General features: G+C 44.6%; 1 protein-coding gene across 8 annotated transcripts in view; it reads right to left on the bottom strand.

Annotated features, from left to right (window-relative positions):
• Nucleotides 1-129: 129 nt before the first annotated feature.
• Nucleotides 130-25,623, bottom strand: part of LOC126981897 (uncharacterized) — a 70,479-nt gene continuing 44,985 nt past the window's right edge. For 2 of the 8 annotated variants that reach the window (XM_050833531.1, XM_050833530.1), the window contains exons 2-13: nucleotides 20,137-20,256; nucleotides 18,896-19,039; nucleotides 7,827-7,959; nucleotides 6,203-7,159; nucleotides 5,792-5,911; nucleotides 4,583-4,726; nucleotides 3,544-3,678; nucleotides 2,202-2,333; nucleotides 1,789-1,920; nucleotides 1,446-1,577; nucleotides 1,160-1,291; nucleotides 130-874 (exon numbers count right to left, since the gene is read on the bottom strand). In XM_050833531.1, coding sequence (XP_050689488.1) covers nucleotides 531-874; nucleotides 1,160-1,291; nucleotides 1,446-1,577; nucleotides 1,789-1,920; nucleotides 2,202-2,333; nucleotides 3,544-3,678; nucleotides 4,583-4,726; nucleotides 5,792-5,911; nucleotides 6,203-7,159; nucleotides 7,827-7,959; nucleotides 18,896-19,039; nucleotides 20,137-20,223 — 2,592 coding nt within the window. In that variant the 5' untranslated portion in view covers nucleotides 20,224-20,256 and the 3' untranslated portion in view covers nucleotides 130-530. Of the gene's footprint in view, nucleotides 875-1,159; nucleotides 1,292-1,445; nucleotides 1,578-1,788; nucleotides 1,921-2,201; nucleotides 2,334-3,543; nucleotides 3,679-4,582; nucleotides 4,727-5,791; nucleotides 5,912-6,202; nucleotides 7,160-7,826; nucleotides 7,960-9,850; nucleotides 9,973-18,895; nucleotides 19,040-20,136; nucleotides 20,257-20,547; nucleotides 20,697-22,199; nucleotides 22,333-24,198; nucleotides 24,321-25,623 lie in introns of those variants that run through there. The other 6 variants (XM_050833529.1, XM_050833532.1, XM_050833533.1 and 3 more) reach the window with 6 other exon arrangements.

Genomic DNA, 25,623 nt, shown 5'->3' with positions numbered 1-25,623 from the left:
GTGTGAGTGTGTGTGTGTGTGTGTGTGTGTGTGTGTGTGTGTGTGTGTGCTATAAATCTGAATCACATCCTCATTTTCTCCATATGACGAATGTAGAATTAATGCGTAAAAAAAGAAAGAAAACAACTATTGATGCAGTGCAGATTCGCAAACAAATATATTTCAGAATATCAACAAAGCTTTACAGGCAGAGGAAAACTATGATGAATAAATACAAAATAAGATAAACAACAAACTCAGCAAAGTGCAGAGTATGTAATTAGACTAATCAAAGAAGTATTAAACAACATGTCTTAAATAAAATACACTCCCATACAATCGATGGGGAAAAGAAAACGGGGAGGGGATGCAGACTACAGCTGACCCGTCCTTAAGATACAATACTCCGCCATAGATTCCTTTTTTTCTCTTTTTTACTTTTGTACTTCTAAAATAAATCCATGTGTCTCGTCCGCTTCTCGTTCCTGCCACGGCACATCAGGACCCTGCTGTGCCACACTCTGTTCCCCTCCTCACCACACTCCTGACTTTTAAGTAGTGGTGGTAGTAGTGGTGGTGGTGGTGGTGGTGGTAGTCGTGGTGGTGGTGGTACTTGTGGTAGTGGTGCTAGTAGAGGTAGTGGTGGGGGTTGTGGTGGTGGTTGTGGTGGTGGTGGTTGGTGCTGGGGTAGTGGTAGTGGTTGTTGGAGTGGGGGTGGTGGTGGTGGTTGTTGGTGCGGCTGTTGTGGTAGTGGTGGGTGCTACGGTTGTGGTGGTGGTGGCGGGTGCTGTGGTGGTGGTGGTGGGTGCTGTGGTGGTGGTGGGTGCTGTGGTGGTGGTGGTGACGGGTGCTGTGGTGGTGGTGGGTGCTGCGGTTGTGGTGGTTGTTGTCTCATCTGTTTGAAAGAAAATTACATTATAAGAAAAAAATAGAATCAGCTGTGAAAGAAACACTGACCTCATCAATCACTGCTTTACCAGCCTCTAAAATATACCTACTCTTCTATCTTCCTTAGCTGCAGGTCTTTTACAGTTTTACATTATATATTATAACAAAGAACAAGTGTATTGGCATTTTTCTAAAGAGGGTACACTTCCTAGCCTGCCCTCCTTCTTTGAGTTTGCCCCTGAACTGCCTCCCTTACTGTAAGAAGAAAACACTAGAGACTAGGAAGACTTACCGATGCAACACACACAGTCCTCGCCGTCACACACTTTCTCAATGACCCAGCCGTTGCATGCTGCCTTCTTGCCCTGACACTGGCCCTTGATCTTCATACACTCCACTGACTGTTCACACACCGGCTCCTCATCTGCAGGAGTGAAGCGAGAAGAAAGAAAAATGTATTTGTATTGTTTTGAAGGTCTTCATTCATTTAAAGGTGTCAAAGGTCTAACGAGAGACTGCATTTGTGTCATTCTAAAAAAGGCAACACATGGAATCACTGTATTCTGAGCAACACTTACGGATGCAACACACGCAGTTTTCACCCTCGCACACTTTGTCGATGGCCCAGCCGTGGCACTCGCTGTCCTTGTCCTGGCACTTGCCGTGGATCTTCTCACACTCCATGGACTGTTCGCACACCACCTGCTCATCTGTGGGTGGGAGGTGAAGGTGGCGGTGGTGGTGGTAAAAGTGGTGATGGTGGTGGGATGTGAAGGTGGTGGTGGTGGTGGTGGTTTGTATGTTGCTGCTCAAAGACCTCAGGAGAAACTGTATTTGAAACCAATTCGATCTTAAATGTATCTGTGACTGTAGTATTTTATCTCTACGAAAGGCAACACTGTAGAGTCAGACAACACTTACCGATGCAACACACACAGTCATCACCGGTGCACATGTTGTCAATGGCCCAACCATCGCACTCGCTTGACCTGCTCTGGCAAACGCCCTTGATCTTCTCACACTCATCTGCTTGATCGCACACCACCTGCTCATCTGTGGGTGGTGGTGGTGGTGGTGATGGCAAGGGGGATATAAATGTTTCTGGCTCCCTATTTTTTTTTTTTCCTTTTTTCATCAGTTCTCTGCCTCCTATCTACCTTGTTTGTATGTTCAAATCTATCTAATTTTGTGTGTCCTCATCTATCCACTTTTGTATGTTACTGCTCAAAGATCTAGCAAGAAAATGTATTTGAAACTGTAATTTGACCTTAGCTGAATCTTTCACTGTATTTGCTCTCTAAGAACTGCAACACCAGAAACTTTGTCACACTTACTGATGCAACAAACACAATTATCTCCGGCGCACTTCTCCTCAATGATCCAACCAGCACATTCACTATCCTTGCTCTGACACTGGCCCTCAACCTTGGTGCATTCCTCGGATGGCTCGCACACCTCGGGTTCCTCTGTGGGAGTGAGACAAAGGTGATGGTTGTAGTGGTGGTGGTGAGGGTAAGGGGAGGGGGAGGTTATGGTGCAGAGTTGTAGTTAGGTAACACTAAAAGCAACACTGAATACCTACAACACTCCAATATTAACTCACAGTCTGTATTTGATTATGGCGTGTTTTGTGTGTTACTGTCCAGTGTTAGAAGAAAGAGGTGCATTGTGCTGTTGTTGTTCAAAGAGAGGTAACTGGGAAAAACAACAAGCAACACTCCCTTATGAACTCCCAAAAGATATCTTACAGTCTATCTTTTAGTGTTGCGTGCTTTTTTGTGTGTTACTGTCCGGTGTCAGAAGAGGTGCATTGTGCTGTTGTTGTTCAAAGAGAGGTAACTGGGAAAAACAACAAGCAACACTCCTTTATGAACTCCCAAAAGATATCTTACAGTCTATCTTTTAGTGTTGCGTGCTTTTTTGTGTGTTACTGTCCAATGTTAGAAGAGGTGCATTGTGCTGTTGTTGTTCAAAGAGAGGTAACAGGGTAAAACAACAAGCAACACTCCTTTATGAACTCCCAAAAGATATCTTACAGTCTATCTTTTAGTGTTGCGTGCTTTTTTTGTGTTACTGTCCTATGTTAGAAGAGGTGCATTGTGCTGTTGTTGTTCAAAGAGAGGTAACAGGGAAAAACAATAAGCAACACTCCTTTATGAACTTCCAAAAGATATCTTACAGTCTATCTTTTAGTGTTGCGTGCTTTTTTTGTGTGTTACTGTCCTATGTTAGAAGAGGTGCATTGTGCTGTTGTTGTTCAAAGAGAGGTAACTGGGAAAAACAATAAGCAACACTCCTTTATGAACTCCCAAAAGATATCTTACAGTCTATCTTTTAGTGTTGCGTGCTTTTTTGTGTGTTACTGTCCGGTGTTTAAACAAAGAAGTGCATTTATATGTTTCTATGGGAAGGAAAACAGGAAGAAACACAATATCTATACATATCAACTAGTTTGTCTTCTTGTGTTGCGAGTGCTGTAGAAAGCTGTCCAATATTATAAGAAAGAATAGTCAGCACTGTGTTGCAAAGGAGGAAACACTAACCATATGAATCACAACACTATCCACTTCTGAAATATTATCTTTGCAAGTCTTATAAAGTTCAGTTCTGTATCACAACAAAGAAATGTGTGTTTATCAGTCTCAGGAAGGCAACACAACCACAAGCAACACTCACCAATGCCAATGCAACACACGCAGTTCTTGCCCTTGCAGGCCTCTTCGGAGATCGAGCCGCTGCAAGTCTTCTTCTTGTTCTGGCATTTTCCACTGAGTTTCGCGCATTCGTCGCTCTGCCGGCAATTCTTCTTCTCTGCGGGTGTGAGGTGAAGGTTGCGGGGTTGATGGGGTGAACTGGTCCTGGCTCCTATATTTTCCTTTTTCCATTTTTGTAAGGTTTTTGAGTCTTTTTTTGTGTCTCATTTCTATGCGCTGTCTATTCTTCTTTTTGTCTGTCCTTTCTAGCTTTCTGTATTTTTAACGTTTTTAGTCATTTCTATTTTCTTATTATTTGATACATCTTTTCTTGCTGTTCTTTCTCAGCCTTGTCTAGTTTTCTGCCTTTCTATCCATTTTTGTGTCATTTCTATTATGTAACTCTTGGTTTTCTCTTATCTATCCTTCTTTTTGTCTGTTATTCCTCAGCCTTGTCTAGTTTTCTGCCTTTCTATCCATTTTTGTGTCATTTCTATTATGTAACTCTTGCTTTTCTCTTATCTATCCTTCTTTTTGTCTGTTATTCCTCAGCCTTGTCTAGTTTGAATTGTCTGGCTTCAAGATGCTGTTTACCGATACAATACAAGGTACCGCTGGACCTCGGAACCTGCCCTTGCCAACCCAACCTCACGACACTATGAGGATGAGACAGGTTTAAAGATGTTGTTTACCGAAATAATACGAGGCACCGTTGAGCTTTGGAGTTTGGAACCTGCCCTTGCCAACCAAGCCTCACGCCATTATGAGAGAATGAGACTGGTAAAAAGTGTCAGGCTTGAAGATACTGTTTACCGAAATAGGGCGAGGTAGCCATTCTCTTCGTAACTCATCTTTGCGTGCCATAAATGAACAAGAAGGTGTCTGTACTCACTGTAGGAGAATGAGACTGGTAAAAAGTGTCAGGCTTGAAGATACTGTTTACCGAAATAGTACGAGGTAGCCATTCTCTTCGTAACTCATCTTTGCGTGCCATAAATGAACAAGAAGGTGTCTGTACTCACTGTAGCAGCAGACGCAGTTCTTGCCCTTGCATCCCTTCTTGCTGGTCTTGCCCTTGCAGCGCTTGTGTTCGGGCTGGCACTTGCCCTTCTTCTTCCTGCACGCCTTCTGGATCTTGCACTTGTTCTTCTTCTTCTTGGTCTTGGCTGCGGGAGGGAAGGTGCGGATCAGGAACCAAATGTACCCACTCACTCTTGGCTCCCACAACCACTATTTGGCCACAAGGGCTGTTAGTCGGGTTCTCGTGGATGTTTTCACGTTCATGGCACAGGAGCCTTGTCAAACTATCTCCACAGTCTTCCCATTTTGTCAAGTCACCTTCGGCGTGGCTGGCGGGAGTGGCGGATATGCCACATCATCGCCGCCACCCTCTCTCTCCCTCATATTGCTTACAGTTAACTGCTTCTAAATAAGTTATAAACACTCTGTATACATTTAATTATATACAACCATATAATTCTACAAAAGATTCGTTTTCTGGGGACAAAAGAATGAGTTTGTATACATCCCTACACGGTGTGGCAGAGCGGCTCGTGGAAAGTTATCAAGCAGTTGCCGTCACCGCGCCGCTCACACCGCGCCGCCCAGCCAAGCCAAGCCTCCTAGACTATTACCTCGTGGCTGGCGTGCAAAAGGCCATAACAAGAGAATTTATGATCGAAAAATACGTTGAGAGAGAGAGAGAGAGAGAGAGAGAGAGAGAGAGAGTGTGACGTGGCAGAAGAGCGGCCAAAGTGACGATAAAATGGAAATACTATAGGCTCTTAAAACTAGCCGTGGATAAACCCACAACGTCTAAGAAAGCCTTCACCAATGTGGGTGTGTAGGCCCCCAAAGGTCTGAGAATATATGGGCCCAGGAAAGAAGGATGTCCAGGAAAGGAAGATGTCTGGTTTAATGTTATATCTTACAGGAGCACAAGCAGAACAGGCAGAAGGAGAACAAGCAGATGGAGAGCAGCCAGCAGCAGGAGCCGCAGAAGGTGAAGCAGCAGCAGCAGGAGAAGGAGCAGGTCGCCACATTAGGGCAGCAGAGGAAGAAGAACAAGAAGATGATGAGGAAGAGTTCGACGAAGAAGAATATGAAGACGAGGCAACCAAGCAACAAGGCTCATAAAACTACCCAAGGAAAAACAAACACAACCTCTACGAAAGCCTTATCCAGTGTGGGAGTGCGAGCCCAGAGAGTTTGGGAACGCGGGTCTGACTTACGGGCGCAGCAGACGCATCCTTCAGTATCGCAGGCCCCGTCAATGATCTGGCCCTTGCAGTTGTCCCACGGAGACTGGCACACACCATTGGCCTTCTTGCACTTCTTGCCAAGACGACACGCTGATGAAAGGAAGGACGAGGAAAGGGTGAAAAAAGGTATACTCAAGAAAATGGAGAAGATATCAACCCTTGTCCGAATTTCTCAACCATCCTTTATCCTTATATAAAAAAAAATCATAATATTAAAATTGAATAAAGAAAATAAGATAGTCAACCCTCATCTCACGTTCTTTCTCTTCCATTTTCTTTTTTATATTCAGAAACTCTAAAAAAGTAAAACGATAAAGAAAATGGGAACGTTGTCAACCCTCATCCCACTTTCTTTCTCTTCCGTTTTCTTTGTTTACTTACATTGGCCCTTGGATTCAGTCTCCCCTTCGGCGGTGGCCCTGTTCTCCGTGCCCTTGTTCTTGCTCACTTTGTTCTTCTTGTTGTTCTTCGTCTTATTCTTCTTGTTCTTCTCATTCTTGTTTGTCTTGTTCTTCTCATTCTTGTTTGTCTTGTTCTTCTTCGTCTTATTCTTCTTGTTCTTCTTCTCGTTCTTGTTCTTCTTCACCTTCCTCTGCGTCAAGCTATCCAATATTTCTTCTCCATTCTTGTTTACTCTTCTCAACACTATTTGGCTTGCCTCTCCTTCCAATGGGAACTCTTCTTCCTCTTCCTCTTCTTCTACGTCTTCTTCGGCATCTTCATCTTCTTCCTCGTCTTCATATTCTTCTTCGTCGAACTCTTCCTCATCATCATCTTGTCCTTCTTCCTCTGCTGCCCTAATGTGGCGACCTGCTCCTTCTCCTGCTGCTGCTGCTTCGCCTTCTGCGGCTCCTGCTGCTGGCTGCTCTCCATCTGGTTGTTCTCCTGCCTGTTCTCCTGCCTGTTCTGCTTCTGCTCCTACTTCCCCTGCTGGCTGTTCTGCTCCTGCTTCCCCTGCTGGCTGTTCTGCTCCTGCTTCCCCTGCTGGCTGTTCTGCTCCTGCTTCCCCTGCTGGCTGTTCTGCTCCTGCTTCCCCTGCTGGCTGTTCTGCTCCTGCTTCCCCTGCTGGCTGTTCTGCTCCTGCTTCCCCTGCTGGCTGTTCTGCTCCTGCTTCCCCTGCTGGCTGTTCTGCTCCTGCTTCCCCTGCTGGCTGTTCTGCTCCTGCTTCCCCTGCTGGCTGTTCTGCTCCTGCTTCCCCTGTTGGCTGTTCTGCTCCTGCTTCGCCTCCCGCCGCCACCTGCGCACCTGTCTGCTCACCTGCTGCCTCTCCACCTGCCTCACCACCTGTCGCACCAACCCCCGCAGCGCATGGTTGAGTGGCAACGGCGGCGTCTTGGGCTGGGCGAGACAAGGACGGGGGGAGAACAGGAGATGTGGTTACAAAGAGAAAAGGAAAATGATTGAGAAAAAGGGTAAGAACAATAGAAAGAAAAGTATTGGAGGAAAAAGAAGGAAGGTCGTGGTTAGAAAGAGAAGAGAACAAAGATGAGAGAAAATAGTTGTAAGAGGAATAGAAAGAGAAGGAACAATGGGGAGGGGTGAATAACAAGATATCATAGTTGGAAAGAGAAAAGGAAACAAAAGGTAAAGGAAAGAAGGTAAGAGAAATGGAAAGAGAAAGAAAGGGGGGAAAGTATAGCGAGGTCGTGGTATAGAAAGCGAAAAGGAAGAGGATAAATAAAAAAAAATAAGAGAAATAAAATAAGAGGAAACGAGGGGAAAAGTAGAAAAATCGTGATTTGGAAAGAGAAAACGAAAAAAAGATATAGGAAAAAAAGAAAAGAAAAATAGGAAGAGAAGAAACGAGGGAAGAAACAGAAGAAGGGAGAGGAGGAGGAGGGAGAAATAGAGGAGGAGGAGGAAAAAAGAATACTCTGAGGTAAAAACAAAACAAAAAGAGGCAAAGGAAATAATTTGAAAACAAAAGAAATATCGTGAATCAGGGAGTTAATGAGACGTCAACAGGTGTGAGGGACAGGTATCGTAAGGTCGGTTGTGTACTCACCTGGAGGCAGGCAGCAGATCTTCTTATGGCTTCGGCAGTGCGCGGTCAAGTCTTGGGTGCCAAGGCACTTCTCGTCCAACTTATTATATTTGACGCACCGACCCTTGAGTTCCTCGCAGGTCTTCTTCTGAGCCTGACGAAGGGAGAGAGTATCATTAGTGAAGAAAAGGAAAGAGAAGACAAGAAAAAAAAGATAAAAACGAAGGAGACGATGAAGGGGCGGCGAAGGGGAGACGAAGGGGGCGGCGAAGGGGGAGACGAAGGGGGAGACGAAGGGGGCGGCGAAGGGGGAGACGAAGGGGACCACGAAGGGGTAGAATAGTATTGGTGGAGAAAAGGAAAAGGAAGAGAAGAAAAAAGAAAGACGAAGGGGGTGACGAAGGGGAGGAGAATATTATAAGAGACGAAAAGGAAAGAGAAGGAAAAAGATAAAGAAAACAAAGAGAAATAGAAAGAGAAGGAACAGAGGAAGAGGGAGACCGTGGTTAGGAGGAGGAGGAGGAGGAAAAGGAGAAGAGAGAGATGAGGAAATAAAATGAAGAGAGGTAAGACAAAGAGAGGAGGAGAAGGGGTTGAAGGGAGGTAAAGGATGGAGAGAAGAGAAAAATAAGATAAAGAGAGAAGCAACAACTGAAAAAAGTACAAACAAAAACTCTTGACAAAAAACAAGACAGGAAAAATATAAGCAGGAAATAAACAAGATAAAAAAGAAAGAAAAACATGAGATGGAGGTAAAAACTGAAAAATACAACTCATAAACACTGAGCAAAAGTAAAGAATAAGAAATAAAGAAAACCAAACAATATTTCCAGAATCGTGTGGCCGTCGCAGCGGGCGTCGGTGCCGTCACCGCCAGAATTAGAATTTTCTCTTAACTTCCCTGGGCAGGGGAGTGACTTAGCGATTTTTCAACACAAACTTGCAAAGATAATTTTGCACTCACTGCCATAGCAATGTAAAGCATTATTAAAGGCATGTCCATATAACATGTGTATAAATATTGGGCGTGATGAGGGTGTTTTATCATGTTATAAGATTAAATCCTCCTTACGTAAATAGTTATTCTGCAAGTAAATGTGGCCGGTGCTCAATAGCAAAGGACTTCCGGTGTTATCGTCAACTCAGGCTTGAAAAACGATAGTGTCGCAGAACCTTTGCTATATTGCCAAAATTTTGTTGCAAAATAATAATTTATGTAATGAGAGTATCACTAATAAACAAATAGTACGAAAAAGAAAAAAAATAATAATAAAATAAAATAAAAAATAACACCATAATCCAGGTAGCTAAGTTTTTCAAGCCTTCCAGTACCCGAGGTGTGCAGCTCACTAATTAACCCTCCTTAAGTCCGTGTCACGCGAACATTTTTCCGGCATCCTTTGGTATTTTCATGCCACTGATGCCGGTACGTGCATCTTTTGGCAGCAAAAGGGGATATGCGCATAATCGCCACCAGTGCGGGCGTCTTTGTTAACATATTGGAGCAGACGACGCCACACACACACACACACACACACACACACCACCGAACGCACGACACGTGTCTTGTAACTTTCAGTGAAATACAGAGAAATGACTAGGTAATGTTGGCTGGCCAAGAGATGTTGTAGCATCTCTGTGATATGGCAAGAGAAAACAAGTACCTCTGGGACACCAATGACTCTCATGTTGCTGTTCTGGTTTTCTATTAGAGGTGCTACACGCCTCAACAGTTCCCGGTTGTTCAGCCGTATAAAGTCACGAAGGGTCTCCGGATATTCTAGGCTCAATTTCCTGACAAGTTCGTAGTAGGCAATATGCTCTCGGTGTTTCTTCTTCGAAGCCAAGAGGAGTCCAGGGACGTTTTCTTGACAAAGAATGTGCCAAAACACACAAATTGAGGCCAACCGCAGCAAAACGATGCCGGAGGAAGATGCTCGTAGACGGATCGACCGTGTGACTACACGTGCACGTTTTGCTGCCGCTACGGGCATCACTTGGTGGCACGATGCCAGAAAGCATCGCTTGTGTGCCACGGCCTTTACCTGTGTGGAGGCTGCGGCCAGGACCACGAGGGTGAAGGTAAGGTACAGGTAACCCCTCATGCTGAAGGACGGTAGGAGGAGGAGGAGGAGGAAGGAGACTTCACTGGGTGGAGGTGTGAGTGAATGTGCTGAGGGTGTGCTGGTGAGGGCTTTTATACACCCTTACACCCCCTCTCTAGGTTTCTCAGGGGGGGATAGGGGGGAAGGGGGGGTCAAAACACACCTGTATGCCTTGATCACAGGTGTGGAAGGTGAGCAAGAGGAGGAGGAAGAGGAGGACAAGAGGATGCTCTGAAAGGTGAACAAAAAAGTTACATAAGAGGAAGAGAAAGAGAAGGGAAAGAAGGGAAAAGAAGATGTTAAAAAAAATATGATTACTGAAGAGATGCTGAGGAAGAGAATAATAGATGGAGAGGAAAAAGAAGAGGAAAGAGGATATAGAAAAGGAAGGGAGAGGAAAGAGGAGCAGGAGAATGAAGAAGGACGGAGAGAGAGAGAGAGAGAGAGAGAGAGAGAGAGAGAGAGAGAGAGAGAGAGAGAGAGAGAGAGAGAGAGAGAGAGAGAGAGAGAGAGAGAGAGAGAGAGAGAGAGAGAGAGAGAATTATATATTTACCCTATGATGTGTCTCAGCTATTTTTACCTTTGTGGTCATTCGTATTTCTTTCTTCTCTTCCTTTCCTTTCTTTTCCGCCATCTTTTCCATCGTGCCTTTCCCTTATCTTCCTTTATTTTCTTTCTTTCATATCCCGTTCTCTTTTATCTTTCCTTCTCCTCTTCCTTCCCTACTCTTTATCTTTTTCTTTATCTCACCTGTCGTCTTTATTTCCTTTCCTTCTTTCTTCTTCTCTTTCTTTCCAAGCTTTTCTTTTTCGACTTTTCCCTTCCCTTCCTTTCATTATCTTTCTTTTTCTTACCCATCTATTTTTTCCTTTCTTTACTTTTCCTTCCAAATGTCTTGCCTTCAGTTCCCTTTCCTTGCTGTCCCACCCATTCCCTTCCCTTCCTTTTCCTTACCTTTCCTTACCTTTCTTCCTCCTTTTCTGTCAATCACTTTCTTTTATTGTCCCATCCTTTCCTTCCTTTAACATTAGTATAGTATTTTCCCTTTATCGTTCTCCTTTCCCTTTTTCTTCTTCCCTTTCTTCTCTTCTTTCCTTTCCATTCCTTTCTCTTCCATTGCCTTACTTTCTTCTAACTTTTCAGTCTTCTCATTAATTTTCCTTTGCTCTCATTTACTTTATTTTCATTTATTTTCCTTTCAGTCCATTTTCTCCTCCTCTACTTCCCATTTCTTCATCATCCCTTATTTTTCCTTTTCCCTTCAACCGTAATACGCCGGAAGTTATACTTGATGTGATTCGATGACAAGACCCCACCTCGAGTATGCGGTACAGCTCAGGCCCCCTAATTACAGGACGGACATTGAATTACTGGAGAGAGTTCAGCGACGCGCTACGAAAATAATTCCGCCCTTGAGAGAGACGAACTCAGATGACTCAAACAAGCCCTTACGCTTAACGCTTATTGAGCTCTTACAAGGAGTCTTTAAGTACCTGAAGAAGTTTCTTAACGTCGTTGACCATTCCAAGTTCACCACCACCCCGCCCCCCTCACGTGACGAAACCGTCAGTGTCCCAACATCACCTCCCACCTCACAGCCGCCCTTCCCCTCAGGCGCTGCCCCCTCCCCCTCGCCCCCCACCCCTTCATCACCTTTCTGCTGGCACGAAGGCTCCTGTAGGCCCTCCACCTTCAATTTCGTCACCCTCACCTTGTTCATCTTCATCATCACTTTCACCTCGTTTGTTTATCTCTCTCGACGCCTCAAAGCTTTACTGCATTGAGAACAATTATCAGTGTTTTTTATGACACACACACACACACACACAAACACACACACACACACACTAAAGGTCCTGGCAGTATCCAGAGATCGAGTATAAGGAGCTTGCTCGGGTTCGGAGGTACTTGCTGGCAATTGCGAGCCAAGTTCATGATCAGCCCGTGGGTAAGCTATACACACACACACACACACACACACACACACACACACACACACACACACACCGCACAGTAGCTCAGTTGTAAAGCTCTGTGCTGCCAGGCTTCACGGTCTGGCAAGCGGAGGTTCAGGTCCCACTCAGGCCAGGGATTTTTCCACTCATAAGAAGCGGTTGTTGTCCCCCTTGAGCAAGGGGAATGGGGTGTGTGAAGGTCCCGGCAGTACACAGAGACAGACTAATGAGCCTTGCTCTAATCGGAAGGGTAGGCCACTTGTGGGCAATGACGAGTTCAGCTCATGATCAGGCCGTGGGTGAATCACACACACACAGACAGACACACACGCAGTACAGGGGATCACGAAGAACCCATCAACAAAGACAAAAAACATACAAAAAGAGCTGAGCAAAGCAACACCCCAACAGCAGTATATACCTTTTACTGTACCCAAAAGTAAAAAAAAAGGTTGAGGTTGCTTAGGAATGTTAGCCCTTCTTTTTTGCCAATTTGCAATAGTGTGAATGGGAATTTTTTTATTATTTTGAAATACTTATATTCACGCCAATAGCGTCATTATCTCGTTGAACGCGATTCCTCAGCCTCACTCAAATGAACTATTAGCCATCCGCTCCACTGGCGTGGCTCTGACCGCGAGGCAAAAACAAACGCAGTTTCCGTCATACCGGCGTACCAGTCAGACGCTTCCTCTCACTGCTGTGAGCTCTGAACCCTTCGCGCTCCGCGTCGCGGCCATGCGGCCTGCCGGGGATATACCCTTTTTACCTTTTTACTGAGGTAGATATACAGCTACGAGGATGTGAAATCAAATGTAGCTATTTTCGCACTAGTTACGCACCAGTTTATAGTCTTCCACTTCTAAATTCCACCACAATAAAACTATACGAGCTATTGAAAACCGTTGTTGTTTTCCGCGAGATTTCCTTGATTTCTGCTTAACAAATTCTGATAAAAAAGTTGATTTATCATTAGTTTTGAATAAAAATAGAGGCAAAGAATAAATTCATTGTTTTAGGAAGTCTTTACTTTTACGCTATCTCATGGTGCTAACTCGCGTATCGGAAATCTGAAGGAAGAATAGGAATCCTCGGAAAATTCTAATATCACTTTATTCTGCGTCCATAAATGGACGTATAAATTGTTGTTTTGTATTTTTTTTGTCATGAAAATCTACAACTAATAACGAAGCCAATGTTAGATTATTTATGAGGATGAGTGCAGTCTTTGTGGGTAAAGTGACTGAGAAACAAAATGCTTCGGCGTACGGATAAACTCCCTGTAGCCGGCCAGAGAAAGGATTCTACAGACATGGAAAAAGAAAACTTATTGAAACCTATGGTGCACGAGAGGAGAGGGTTAAGTGAAACTCGCAGAAAAAGGGTTGGTTTGGAATGTGAAACATGCAAAGTAAATACCGCAGAGTTCCACGCTTGGGTGAACGGGAGATCTGCGATGGTTAGTTACATTAGTGGCTTGAATATGCGGCTTTAACACGATACGAGGTAGTTTTATGGGGTTGTTCACTCTTCTTGGGTGAGTTTCTCATGTCATGAGGAGAAAACTATGGGAAACAAATGAGAGCTGAAGTTGTTAATGTTATAATAGGAAATATAGTGGGTATCACGGACCTAAGCAACGTCAATATAAGAATATATGCATAGAAGATACAGATGATTAAACCAGGTGTGTACAGACAAATTAATAGGTAAGTAGATAGATATCGATGAAAAACAAAGGAATAGAAAAAGTAATGAAATATAAGAGTAAAACTTTAAATACATAAAAAACATATATGAACTGGTAGATATAAATACAGATGGATAAGTAGATAAATATAAAGATATATGAACTGACAGCAGATAAAAATAATGGCGGTGGCCCAGTGGTCAGTGCGGGTGTGGTGAGCCCGTGGACCAAGGTTCGAATCCCACAGAAACACGCTGATTTTTCAAGCCATCACCGCGTGGCGAAAGATTACCCACATGCTGCCCAGATCTCAGTCAACCGTAACTGAGAGAGGGAGGGAGGGAAAGGGGGTAAGAGGGGTGGAAGATGGGAGGAGAGGTAGATGAAGGGAGGTGGAGGGGGTAGGAGGGGAGGAAAAATGGAGGGAGGGAGGCAATGGGGGTAGGAGGGGAGGGAGATGGTAGTAGGGATAGAGGAAGGGAGACGAAGGGGGAAGGAGGGGAGGGAGATGGTAGGAGGGATAAAGGAAGGAAGACGAAGGAGAAGGAGGGAGGAGATGGTAGGAGGGATAGAGGAAGGAGACGAAGGGGAAGGAGGAGGGAGATGGTAGGAGGGATAGAGGAAGGGAGACGAAGGGGAAGGAGGGAGGGAGATGGTAGGAGGGATAGAGGAAGGGAGACGAAGGGGAAGGAGGGGGGGGATATGGTAGGAGGTATAGAGGAAGGGAGACGAAGGGGGAAGGAGGGGAGGGAGATGGTAGGAGGGATAAGGGGAGGAAGGCGAAGGAGATGAGTTTAAAGGAGAAAAACTGTAATAAACTCCTCAGCAGTGCCTGTGTAATTCACCACGTCCTGATCACGAGTTGGACTCGAAATCGCCAGCAAGTACCCTCCGACATGAGCAAGCATACTCATTATAGTCGATCTATGGGTGCTCCCAGGACCTCACACACCATACACCCCATCCCCCTTGCTCCAGGGGGGACAGTAACCACTCCTAGTCAACGGAAAGAATCCGGCCTGAATGGGGCTCGAAGCGCCGTTGGTCTGACCGTAAAGCCTTGCAGCACAGTACTCTAACCAATTGAGCTACCGAAGCAGTGTGTGTGTGTGTGTGTGTGTGTGTGTGTGTGTGTGTGTGTGTGTGTGTGTGTGTGTGTGTTAAATCTGAATAATAATCTCATTTTCTCCATTTGATGAATGTAAAATAAAGGAATGCATATAAATAAAGAAAACAACTATTGATGCAGTGCAGATTTGCAAATAAATATATTTCAGAATATCAACAAAGCTTTACAGGCAGAAGAAAACAATACGATAAATAAATACAAAATAAAATAAACAACAAACTCAGCAAGGTGCAGAGTATGTAATAAGACTAATCAAAGTATCAAACAACATACGCCTTAAATAAAATACACTCCCATACAAACAACGGAGAAAACAAGGAGGGGATGCAGACTACAGCTGATCCGTCCTTAAGATACAATACTCCGCCAAAGATTCCTTTTTTTCTCTTTTTTACTTTTGTACTTCTAAAATAAATCCATGTGTCTCGTCCGCTTCTCGTTCCTGCCACGGCACATCAGGACCCTGCTGTGCCACACTCTGTTCCCCTCCTCACCACACTCCTGACTTTTAAGTAGTGGTGGTAGTAGTGGTGGTGGTGGTGGTGGTGGTAGTCGTGGTGGTGGTGGTACTTGTGGTAGTGGTGCTAGTAGAGGTAGTGGTGGGGGTTGTGGTGGTGGTTGTGGTGGTGGTGGTTGGTGCTGGGGTAGTGGTAGTGGTTGTTGGAGTGGGGGTGGTGGTGGTGGTTGTTGGTGCGGCTGTTGTGGTAGTGGTGGGTGCTACGGTTGTGGTGGTGGTGGCGGGTGCTGTGGTGGTGGTGGTGGGTGCTGTGGTGGTGGTGGTGGGTGCTGTGGTGGTGGTGGTGACGGGTGCTGTGGTGGTGGTGGGTGCTGCGGTTGTGGTGGTTGTTGTCTCATCTGTTTGAAAGAAAATTACATTATAAGAAAAAAATAGAATCAGCTGTGAAAGAAACACTGACCTCATCAATCACTGCTTTACCAGCCTCTAAAATATACCTACTCTTCTATCTTCCTTAGCTGCAGGTCTTTTACAGTTTTACATTATATATTATAACAAAGAACAAGTGTATTGGCATTTTTCTAAAGAGGGTACACTTCCTAGCCTACCCTCCTTCTTTGAGTTTGCCCCTGAACTGCCTCCCTTACTGTAAAAAGAAAACACTAGAGACTAGGAAGACTTACCGATGCAACACACACAGTCCTCGCCGTCACACACTTTCTCAATGACCCAGCCGTTGCATGCTGCCTTCTTGCCCTGACACTGGCCCTTGATCTTCATACACTCCACTGACTGTTCACACACCGGCTCCTCATCTGCAGGAGTGAAGCGAGAAGAAAGAAAAATGTATTTGTATTGTTTTGAAGGTCTTCATTCATTTAAAGGTGTCAAAGGTCTAACGAGAGACTGCATTTATGTCATTCTAAAAAAGGCAACACATGGAATCACTGTATTCTGAGCAACACTTACGGATGCAACACACGCAGTTTTCACCCTCGCACACTTTGTCGATGGCCCAGCCGTGGCACTCGCTGTCCTTGTCCTGGCACTTGCCGTGGATCTTCTCACACTCCATGGACTGTTCGCACACCACCTGCTCATCTGTGGGTGGGAGGCAAAGGTGGCGGTGGTGGTGGTAAAAGTGGTGATGGTGGTGGGATGTGAAGGTGGTGGTGGTGGTGGTGGTGGTTTGTATGTTGCTGCTCAAAGGCCTCAGGAGAAACTGTATTTGAAACCAATTCGATCTTAAATGTATCTGTGACTGTAGTATTTTATCTCTACGAAAGGCAACACTGTAGAGTCAGACAACACTTACCGATGCAACACACACAGTCATCACCGGTGCACATGTTGTCAATGGCCCAACCATCGCACTCGCTTGACCTGCTCTGGCAAACGCCCTTGATCTTCTCACACTCATCTGCTTGATCGCACACCACCTGCTCATCTGTGGGTGGTGGTGGTGGTGGTGGTGATGGCAAGGGGGATATAAATGTTTCTGGCTCCCTATTATTTTTTTTTTTTTTTCCTTTTTTCATCAGTTCTCTGCCTCCTATCTACCTTGTTTGTATGTTCAAATCTATCTAATTTTGTGTGTCCTCATCTATCCACTTTTGTATGTTACTGCTCAAAGATCTAGCAAGAAAATGTATTTGAAACTGTAATTTGACCTTAGCTGAATCTTTAACTGTATTTGCTCTCTAAGAACTGCAACACCAGAAACTTTGTCACACTTACTGATGCAACAAACACAATTATCTCCGGCGCACTTCTCCTCAATGATCCAACCAGCACATTCGCTATCCTTGCTCTGACACTGGCCCTCAACCTTGGTGCATTCCTCCGATGGCTCGCACACCTCGGGTTCCTCTGTGGGAGTGAGACAAAGGTGATGGTTGTAGTGGTGGTGGTGAGGGTAAGGGGAGGGGGAGGTTATGGTGCAGAGTTGTAATTAGGTAACACTAAAAGCAACACTGAATACCTACAACACTCCAATTTTAACTCACAGTCTGTATTTCATTATGGTGTGTTTTGTGTGTTACTGTCCAGTGTTAGAAGAGGTGCATTGTGCTGTTGTTGTTCAAAGAGAGGTAACTGGGAAAAACAACAAGCAACACTCCTTTATGAACTCCCAAAAGATATCTTACAGTCTATCTTTTAGTGTTGCGTGCTTTTTATGTGTGTTACTGTCCAATGTTAGAAGAGGTGCATTGTGCTGTTGTTGTTCAAAGAGAGGTAACAGGGAAAAACAATAAGCAACACTCCTTTATGAACTCCCAAAAGATATCTTACAGTCTATCTTTTAGTGTTGTGTGCTTTTTTGTGTGTTACTGTCCAATGTTAGAAGAGGTGCATTGTGCTGTTGTTGTTCAAAGAGAGGTAACAGGGAAAAACAATAAGCAACACTCCTTTATGAACTCCCAAAAGATATCTTACAGTCTATCTTTTAGTGTTGCGTGCTTTTTTGTGTGTTACTGTCCGGTGTTTAGAAGAAGTGCATTTGAATGTTTCTATGGGAAGGAAAACAGGAAGAAACACAATATCTATACATATCAACTAGTTTGTCTTCTTGTGTTGCGAGTGCTGTAGAAAGCTGTCCAATATTATAAGAAAGAATAGAGTCAGCACTGTGTTGCAAAGGAGGAAACACTAACCATATGAATCACAACACTATCCACTTCTGAAATATTATCTTTGCAAGTCTTATAAAGTTCAGTTCTGTATCACAACAAAGAAGAAGTGTGTGTTTATCAGTCTCAGGAAGGCAACACAACCACAAGCAACACTCACCAATGCCAATGCAACACACGCAGTTCTTGCCCTTGCAGGCCTCTTCGGAGATCGAGCCGCTGCAAGTCTTCTTCTTGTTCTGGCATTTTCCACTGAGTTTCGCGCATTCGTCGCTCTGCCGGCAATTCTTCTTCTCTGCAGGTGTGTGAAGGTTGCGGGGTTGATGGGGTGAACTGGTCCTGGCTCCTATATTTTCCTTTTTCCATTTTTTAAAGTTTTTTGAGTCTTTATTTATGTCTCATTTCTATGCGCTGTCTATTCTTCTTTTTGTCTGTCCTTTCTAGCTTTCTGTATTTTTAACGTTTTTAGTCATTTCTATTTTCTTATTATTTGATACATCTTTTTTTGCTGTTCTTTCTCAGCCTTGTCTAGTTTTCTGCCTTTCTATCCATTTTTGTGTCATTTCTATTATGTAACTCTTGCTTTTCTCTTATCTATCCTTCTTTTTGTCTGTTATTCCTCAGCCTTGTCTAGTTTGAATTGTCTGGCTTCAAGATGCTGTTTACCGATACAATACAAGGTACCGTCGGACCTCGGAACCTGCCCTTGCCAACCCAACCTCACGACACTATGAGGATGAGACAGGTTTAAAGATGTTGTTTACCGAAATAATACGAGGCACCGTTGAGCTTTGGAGTTTGGAACCTGCCCTTGCCAACCAAGCCTCACGCCATTATGAGAGAATGAGACTGGTAAAAAGTGTCAGGCTTGTAGATACTGTTTACCGAAATAGTACGAGGTAGCCATTCTCTTCGTAACTCATCTTTGCGTGCCACAAATGAACAAGAAGGTGTCTGTACTCACTGTAGGAGATGAACAAGAAGGTGTCTGTACTCACTGTAGGAGAGACTGGTAAAAAGTGTCAGGCTTGTAGATACTGTTTACCGAAATAGGACGAGGTAGCCATTCTCTTCGTAACTCATCTTTGCGTGCCGTAAATGAACAAGAAGGTGTCTGTACTCACTGTAGCAGCAGACGCAGTTCTTGCCCTTGCATCCCTTCTTGCTGGTCTTGCCCTTGCAGCGCTTGTGTTCGGGCTGGCACTTGCCCTTCTTCTTCTTGCACGCCTTCTGGATCTTGCACTTGTTCTTCTTCTTCTTGGTCTTGGCTGCGGGAGGGAAGGTGCGGATCAGGAACCAAATGTACCCACTCACTCTTGGCTCCCACAACCACTATTTGGCCACAAGGGCTGTTAGTCGGGTTCTCGTGGATGTTTTCACGTTCATGGCACAGGAGCCTTGTCAAACTATCTCCACAGTCTTCCCATTTTGTCAAGTCACCTTCGGCGTGGCTGGCGGGAGTGGCGGATATGCCACATCATCGCCGCCACCCTCTCTCTCCCTCATATTGCTTACAGTTAACTGCTTCTAAATAAGTTATAAACACTCTGTATACATTTAATTATATACAACCATATAATTCTACAAAAGATTCGTTTTCTGGGGACAAAAGAATGAGTTTGTATACATCCCTACACGGTGTGGCAGAGCGGCTCGTGGAAAGTTATCAAGCAGTTGCCGTCACCGCGCCGCTCACACCGCGCCGCCCAGCCAAGCCAAGCCTCCTAGACTATTACCTCGTGGCTGGCGTGCAAAAGGCCAAAACAAGAGAATTTATGATCGAAAAATACGTTGAGAGAGAGAGAGAGAGAGAGAGAGAGAGAGAGAGAGAGAGAGAGAGAGAGAGAGAGAGAGAGAGAGAGTGTGACGTTGCAGAAGAGCGGCCAAAGTGACGATAAAATGGAAATACTATAGGCTCTTAAAACTAGCCATGGATAAACCCACAACGTCTGACAAAGCCTTCACCAATGTGGGTGTGTAGGCCCCCAAAGGTCTGAGAATATATGGGCCCAGGAAAGAAGGATGTCCAGGAAAGGAAGATGTCTGGTTTAATGTTATATCTTGCAGGAGCAGAAGCAGAACAGGCAGAAGGAGAACAAGCAGATGGAGAGCAGCCAGCAGCAGGAGGCGCAGAAGGTGAAGCAGCAGCAGCAGGAGAAGGAGCAGGTCGCCACATTAGGGCAGCAGAGGAAGAAGAACAAGAAGATGATGAGGAAGAGTTCGACGAAGAAGAATATGAAGACGAGGCAACCAAGCAACAAGGCTCATAAAACTACCCAAGGAAAAACAAACACAACCTCTATGAAAGCCTTATCCAGTGTGGGAGTGCGAGCCCAGAGAGTTTGGGAACGCGGGTCTGACTTACGGGCGCAGCAGACGCATCCTTCAGTATCGCAGGCCCCGTCAATGATCTGGCCCTTGCAGTTGTCCCACGGAGACTGGCACACACCATTGGCCTTCTTGCACTTCTTGCCCAGACGACACGCTGATGAAAGGAAGGACGAGGAAAGGGTGAAAAAAGGTATACTCAAGAAAATGGAGAAGATATCAACCCTTGTCCGAATTTCTCAACCATCCTTTATCCTTATATAAAAAAAAATCATAATATTAAAATTGAATAAAGAAAATAAGATAGTCAACCCTCATCTCACGTTCTTTCTCTTCCATTTTCTTTTTTATATTCAGAAACTCTAAAAAAGTAAAACAATAAAGAAAATGGGAACGTTGTCACCCCTCATCCCACTTTCTTTCTCTTCCGTTTTCTTTGTTTACTTACATTGGCCCTTGGATTCAGTCTCCCCTTCGGCGGTGGCCCTGTTCTCCGTGCCCTTGTTCTTGCTCACTTTGTTCTTCTTGTTGTTCTTCGTCTTATTCTTCTTGTTCTTCTCATTCTTGTTTGTCTTGTTCTTCTTCGTCTTATTCTTCTTGTTCTTCTTCTCGTTCTTGTTCTTCTTCACCTTCCTCTGCGTCAAGCTATCCAATATTTCTTCTCCATTCTTGTTTACTCTTCTTAACACTATTTGGCTTGCCTCTCCTTCCAATGGGAACTCTTCTTCCTCTTCCTCTTCTTCTACGTCTTCTTCGGCATCTTCATCTTCTTCCTCGTCTTCATATTCTTCTTCGTCAAACTCTTCCTCATCATCTTCTTGTCTTTCTTCCTCTGCTGCCCTAATGTGGCGACCTGCTCCTTCTCCTGCTGCTGCTGCTTCGCCTTCTGCGGCTCCTGCTGCTGGCTGCTCTCCATCTGGTTGTTCTCCTGCCTGTTCTCCTGCCTGTTCTGCTTCTGCTCCTACTTCCCCTGCTGGCTGTTCTGCTCCTGCTTCCCCTGCTGGCTGTTCTGCTCCTGCTTCCCCTGCTGGCTGTTCTGCTCCTGCTTCCCCTGCTGGCTGTTCTGCTCCTGCTTCCCCTGCTGGCTGTTCTGCTCCTGCTTCCCCTGTTGGCTGTTCTGCTCCTGCTTCCCCTGCTGGCTGTTCTGCTCCTGCTTCCCCTGTTGGCTGTTCTGCTCCTGCTTCCCCTGCTGGCTGTTCTGCTCCTGCTTCCCCTGCTGGCTGTTCTGCTCCTGCTTCCCCTGCTGGCTGTTCTGCTCCTGCTTCCCCTGCTGGCTGTTCTGCTCCTGCTTCCCCTGCTGGCTGTTCTACTCCTGCTTCGCCTCCCGCCGCCACCTGCGCACCTGTCTGCTCACCTGCTGCCTCTCCACCTGCCTCACCACCTGTCACACCAACCCCCGCAGCGCATGGTTGAGTGGCAACGGCGGCGTCTTGGGCTGGGCGAGACAAGGACGGGGGGAGAACAGGAGATGTGGTTACAAAGAGAAAAGGAAAATGATTGAGAAAAAAGGTAAGAACAATAGAAAGAAAAGTATTGGAGGAAAAAGAAGGAAGATCGTGGTTAGAAAGAGAAGAGAACAAAGATGAGAGAAAATAATTGTAAGAGGAATAGAAAGAGAAGGAACAATGGGGAGGGGTGAATAACAAGATATCATAGTTGGAAAGAGAAAAGGAAACAAAAGGTAAAGGAAAGAAGGTAAGAGAAATGGAAAGAGAAAGAAAGGGGGGAAAGTATAGCGAGGTCGTGGTATAGAAAGCGAAAAGGAAGAGGATAAATAAAATAAAAATAAGAGAAATAAAATAAGAAGAAACGAGGGGAAAAGTAGAAAAATCGTGATTTAGAAAGAGAAAACGAAAAAAAGATATAGGAAAAAAAGAAAAGAAAAATAGGAAGAGAAGAAACGAGGGAAGAAACAGAAGAAGGGAGAGGAGGAGGAGGGAGAAATAGAGGAGGAGGAAAAAAGAATACTCTGAGGTAAAAACAAAACAAAAAGAGGCAAAGGAAATAATTTGAAAACAAAAGAAATATCGTGAATCAGGGAGTTAATGAGACGTCAACAGGTGTGAGGGACAGGTATCGTAAGGTCGGTTGTGTACTCACCTGGAGGCAGGCAGCAGATCTTCTTATGGCTTCGGCAGTGCGCGGTCAAGTCTTGGGTGCCAAGGCACTGCTCGTCCAACTTATTATATTTGACGCACCGACCCTTGAGTTCCTCGCAGGTCTTCTTCTGAGCCTGACGAAGGGAGAGAGTATCATTAGTGAAGAAAAGGAAAGAGAAGACAAGAAAAAAAAGATAAAACGAAGGAGACGATGAAGGGGGCGGCGAAGGGTGAGACGAAGGGGAGACGAAGGGGAGACGAGCAGCAGGGGGAGAATAGTATTGGTGGAGAAAAGGAAAAGGAAGGAAAGACGAAGGGGTGACGAAGGGAGGGGAATATTATTAGAGACGAAAAGGAAAGAGAAGGAAAAGATAAAGAAAACAAAGAGAAATAGAAAGAGAAGGAACAGAGGAAGAGGAGACCGTGGTTATGGAGGAGGAGGAAGAAGGAGAAAAGGAGAAGAGGGAGATGAGGAAATAAAATGAAGAGAGGTAAGACAAAGAGAGTATGATAAGGAGATGAATGGAGGTAAATGATTGATAGAAGAGAAAAATAAGATAAAGAGAGAAGCAACAATTGAAAAAAGTACAAACAAAAACTCTTGACAAAAAACAAGACAGGAAAAATATAAGCAGGAAATAAACAAGATAAAAAAGAAAGAAAAACATGAGATGGAGGTAAAAACTGAAAAATACAACTCATAAACACTGAGCAGAAGTAAAGAATAAGAAATAAAGAAAACCAAACAATATTTCCAGAATCGTGTGGCCGTCGCAGCGGGCGTCGGTGCCGTCACCGCCAGAATTAGAATTTTCTCTTAACTTCCCTGGGCAGGGGAGTGACTTAGCGATTTTTCAACACAAACTTGCAAAGATAATTTTGCACTCACTGCCATAGCAATGTAAAGCATTATTAAAGGCATGTCCATATAACATGTGTATAAATATTGGGCGTGATGAGGGTGTTTTATCATGTTATAAGATTAAATCCTCCTTACGTAAATAGTTATTCTGCAAGTAAATGTGGCCGGTGCTCAATAGCAAAGGACTTCCGGTGTTATCGTCAACTCAGGCTTGAAAAACGATAGTGTCGCAGAACCTTTGCTATATTGCCAAAATTTTGTTGCAAAATAATAATTTATGTAATGAGAGTATCACTAATAAACAAATAGTACGAAAAAGAAAAAATAATAATAAAATAAAAGAAAAAATAACACCATATTCCAGGTAGCTAAGTTTTTCAAGCCTTCCAGTACCCGAGGTGTGCAGCTCACTAATTAACCCTCCTTAAGTCCGTGTCACGCGAACATTTTTCCGGCATCCTTTGGTATTTTCATGCCATCTGATGCCGGTACGTGCATCTTTTGGCAGCAAAAGGGGATATGCGCATAATCGCCACCAGTGCGGGCGTCTTTGTTAACATATTGGAGCAGACGACGCCACACACACACACACACACACACACACACACACCACCGAACGCACGACACGTGTCTTGTAACTTTCAGTGAAATACAGAGAAATGACTAGGTAATGTTGGCTGGCCAAGAGATGTTGTAGCATCTCTGTGATATGGCAAGAGAAAACAAGTACCTCTGGGACACCAATGACTCTCATGTTGCTGTTCTGGTTTTCTGTTAGAGGTGCTACACGCCTCAACAGTTCCCGGTTGTTCAGCCGTATGAAGTCACGAAGGGTCTCCGGATATTCTAGGCTCAATTTCCTGACAAGTTCGTAGTAGGCAATATGCTCTCGGTGTTTCTTCTTGGAAGCCAAAAGGACTCGTTTCTTCTTCGAAGCCAAGAGGAGTCCAGGGACGTTTTCTTGACAAAGAATGTGCCAAAACACACAAATTGAGGCCAACCGCAGCAAAACGATGCCGGAGGAAGATGCTCGTAGACGGATCGACCGTGTGACTACACGTGCACGTTTTGCTGCCGCTACGGGCATCACTTGGTGGCACGATGCCAGAAAGCATCGCTTGTGTGCCACGGCCTTTACCTGTGTGGAGGCTGCGGCCAGGACCACGAGGGTGAAGGTAAGGTACAGGTAACCCCTCATGCTGAAGGACGGGAGGAGGAGGAGGAGGAGGAAGGAGACTTCACTGGGTGGAGGTGTGAGTGAATGTGCTGAGGGTGTGCTGGTGAGGGCTTTTATACACCCTTACACCCCCTCTCTAGGTTTCTCAGGGGGGGATCGGGGGGAAGGGGGGGTCAAAACACACCTGTATGCCTTGATCACAGGTGTGGAAGGTAAGCAAGAGGAGGAGGAAGAGGAGGACAAGAGGATGCTCTGAAAGGTGAACAAAAAAGTTACATAAGAGGAAGAGAAAGAGAAGGGAAAGAAGCGAAAAGAAGATGTTAAAAAAAAATATGATCACTGAAGAGATGCTGAGGAAGAGAATAATAGATGGAGAGGAAAAAGAAGAGGAAAGAGGATATAGAAAAGGAAGGGAGAGGAAAGAGGAGCAGGAGAATGAAGAAGGACGGAGAGAGAGAGAGAGAGAGAGAGAGAGAGAGAGAGAGAGAGAGAGAGAGAGAGAGAGAGAGAGAGAGAGAGAGAGAGAGAGAGAGAATTATATATTTACCCTATGATGTGTCTCAGCTATTTTTACCTTTGTGGTCATTCGTATTTCTTTCTTCTCTTCCTTTCCTTTCTTTTCCGCCATCTTTTCCATCGTGCCTTTCCCTTATCTTCCTTTCTTTTTTTTCTTTCATATCCCGTTCTCTTTTATCTTTCCTTCTCCTCTTCCTTCCCTACTCTTTGTCTTTTTCTTTATCTCACCTGTCGTCTTTATTTCCTTTCCTTCTTTCTTCTTCTCTTTCTTTCCAAGCTTTTCTTTTTCGACTTTTCCCTTCCCTTCCTTTCATTATCTTTCTTTTTCTTACCCATCTATTTTTTCCTTTCTTTACTTTTCCTTCCAAATGTCTTGCCTTCAGTTCCCTTTCCTTGCTGTCCCACCCATTCCCTTCCCTTCCCTTTCCTTACCTTTCCTTACCTTTCTTTGTCCTCCCTTTTCTGTCAATCACTTTGCTTCTTTTATTGTCCCATCCTTTCCCTTCCTTTAACATTAGTATTTTTCCCTTTCTGTTCGTTCTCCTTTTATCTTCCCTTTCTCTTCTTTCCCTTCACCAATTTCCTTTCCATTCCTTTCTCTTCCATTGCCTTACTTTCTTCTAACTTTTCAGTCTTCCTCTCATTAATTTTCCTTTGCTCTCATTTACTTTATTTTCATTTATTTTCCTTTCCAGTCCATTTTTCTCCTCCCTCTACCTTCCCATTTCTTCATCATCCCTTATTTTCCCTTTCCTTCAACCGTAATACGCCGGAAGCAATGTTATACTTGTGTGATTCGATGACAAGACCCCACCTCGAGTATGCGGTACAGCTCAGGTCCCCTAATTACAGGACGGACATTGAATTACT

Source organism: Eriocheir sinensis, chromosome 49 (genome assembly GCF_024679095.1).
Source record: "Eriocheir sinensis breed Jianghai 21 chromosome 49, ASM2467909v1, whole genome shotgun sequence".
Taxonomy (NCBI): Eukaryota; Metazoa; Arthropoda; class Malacostraca; order Decapoda; family Varunidae; genus Eriocheir; species Eriocheir sinensis.
Note: the sequence above shows the minus strand (reverse complement) of the source record. Positions and strands in the feature narration are given on the sequence as shown.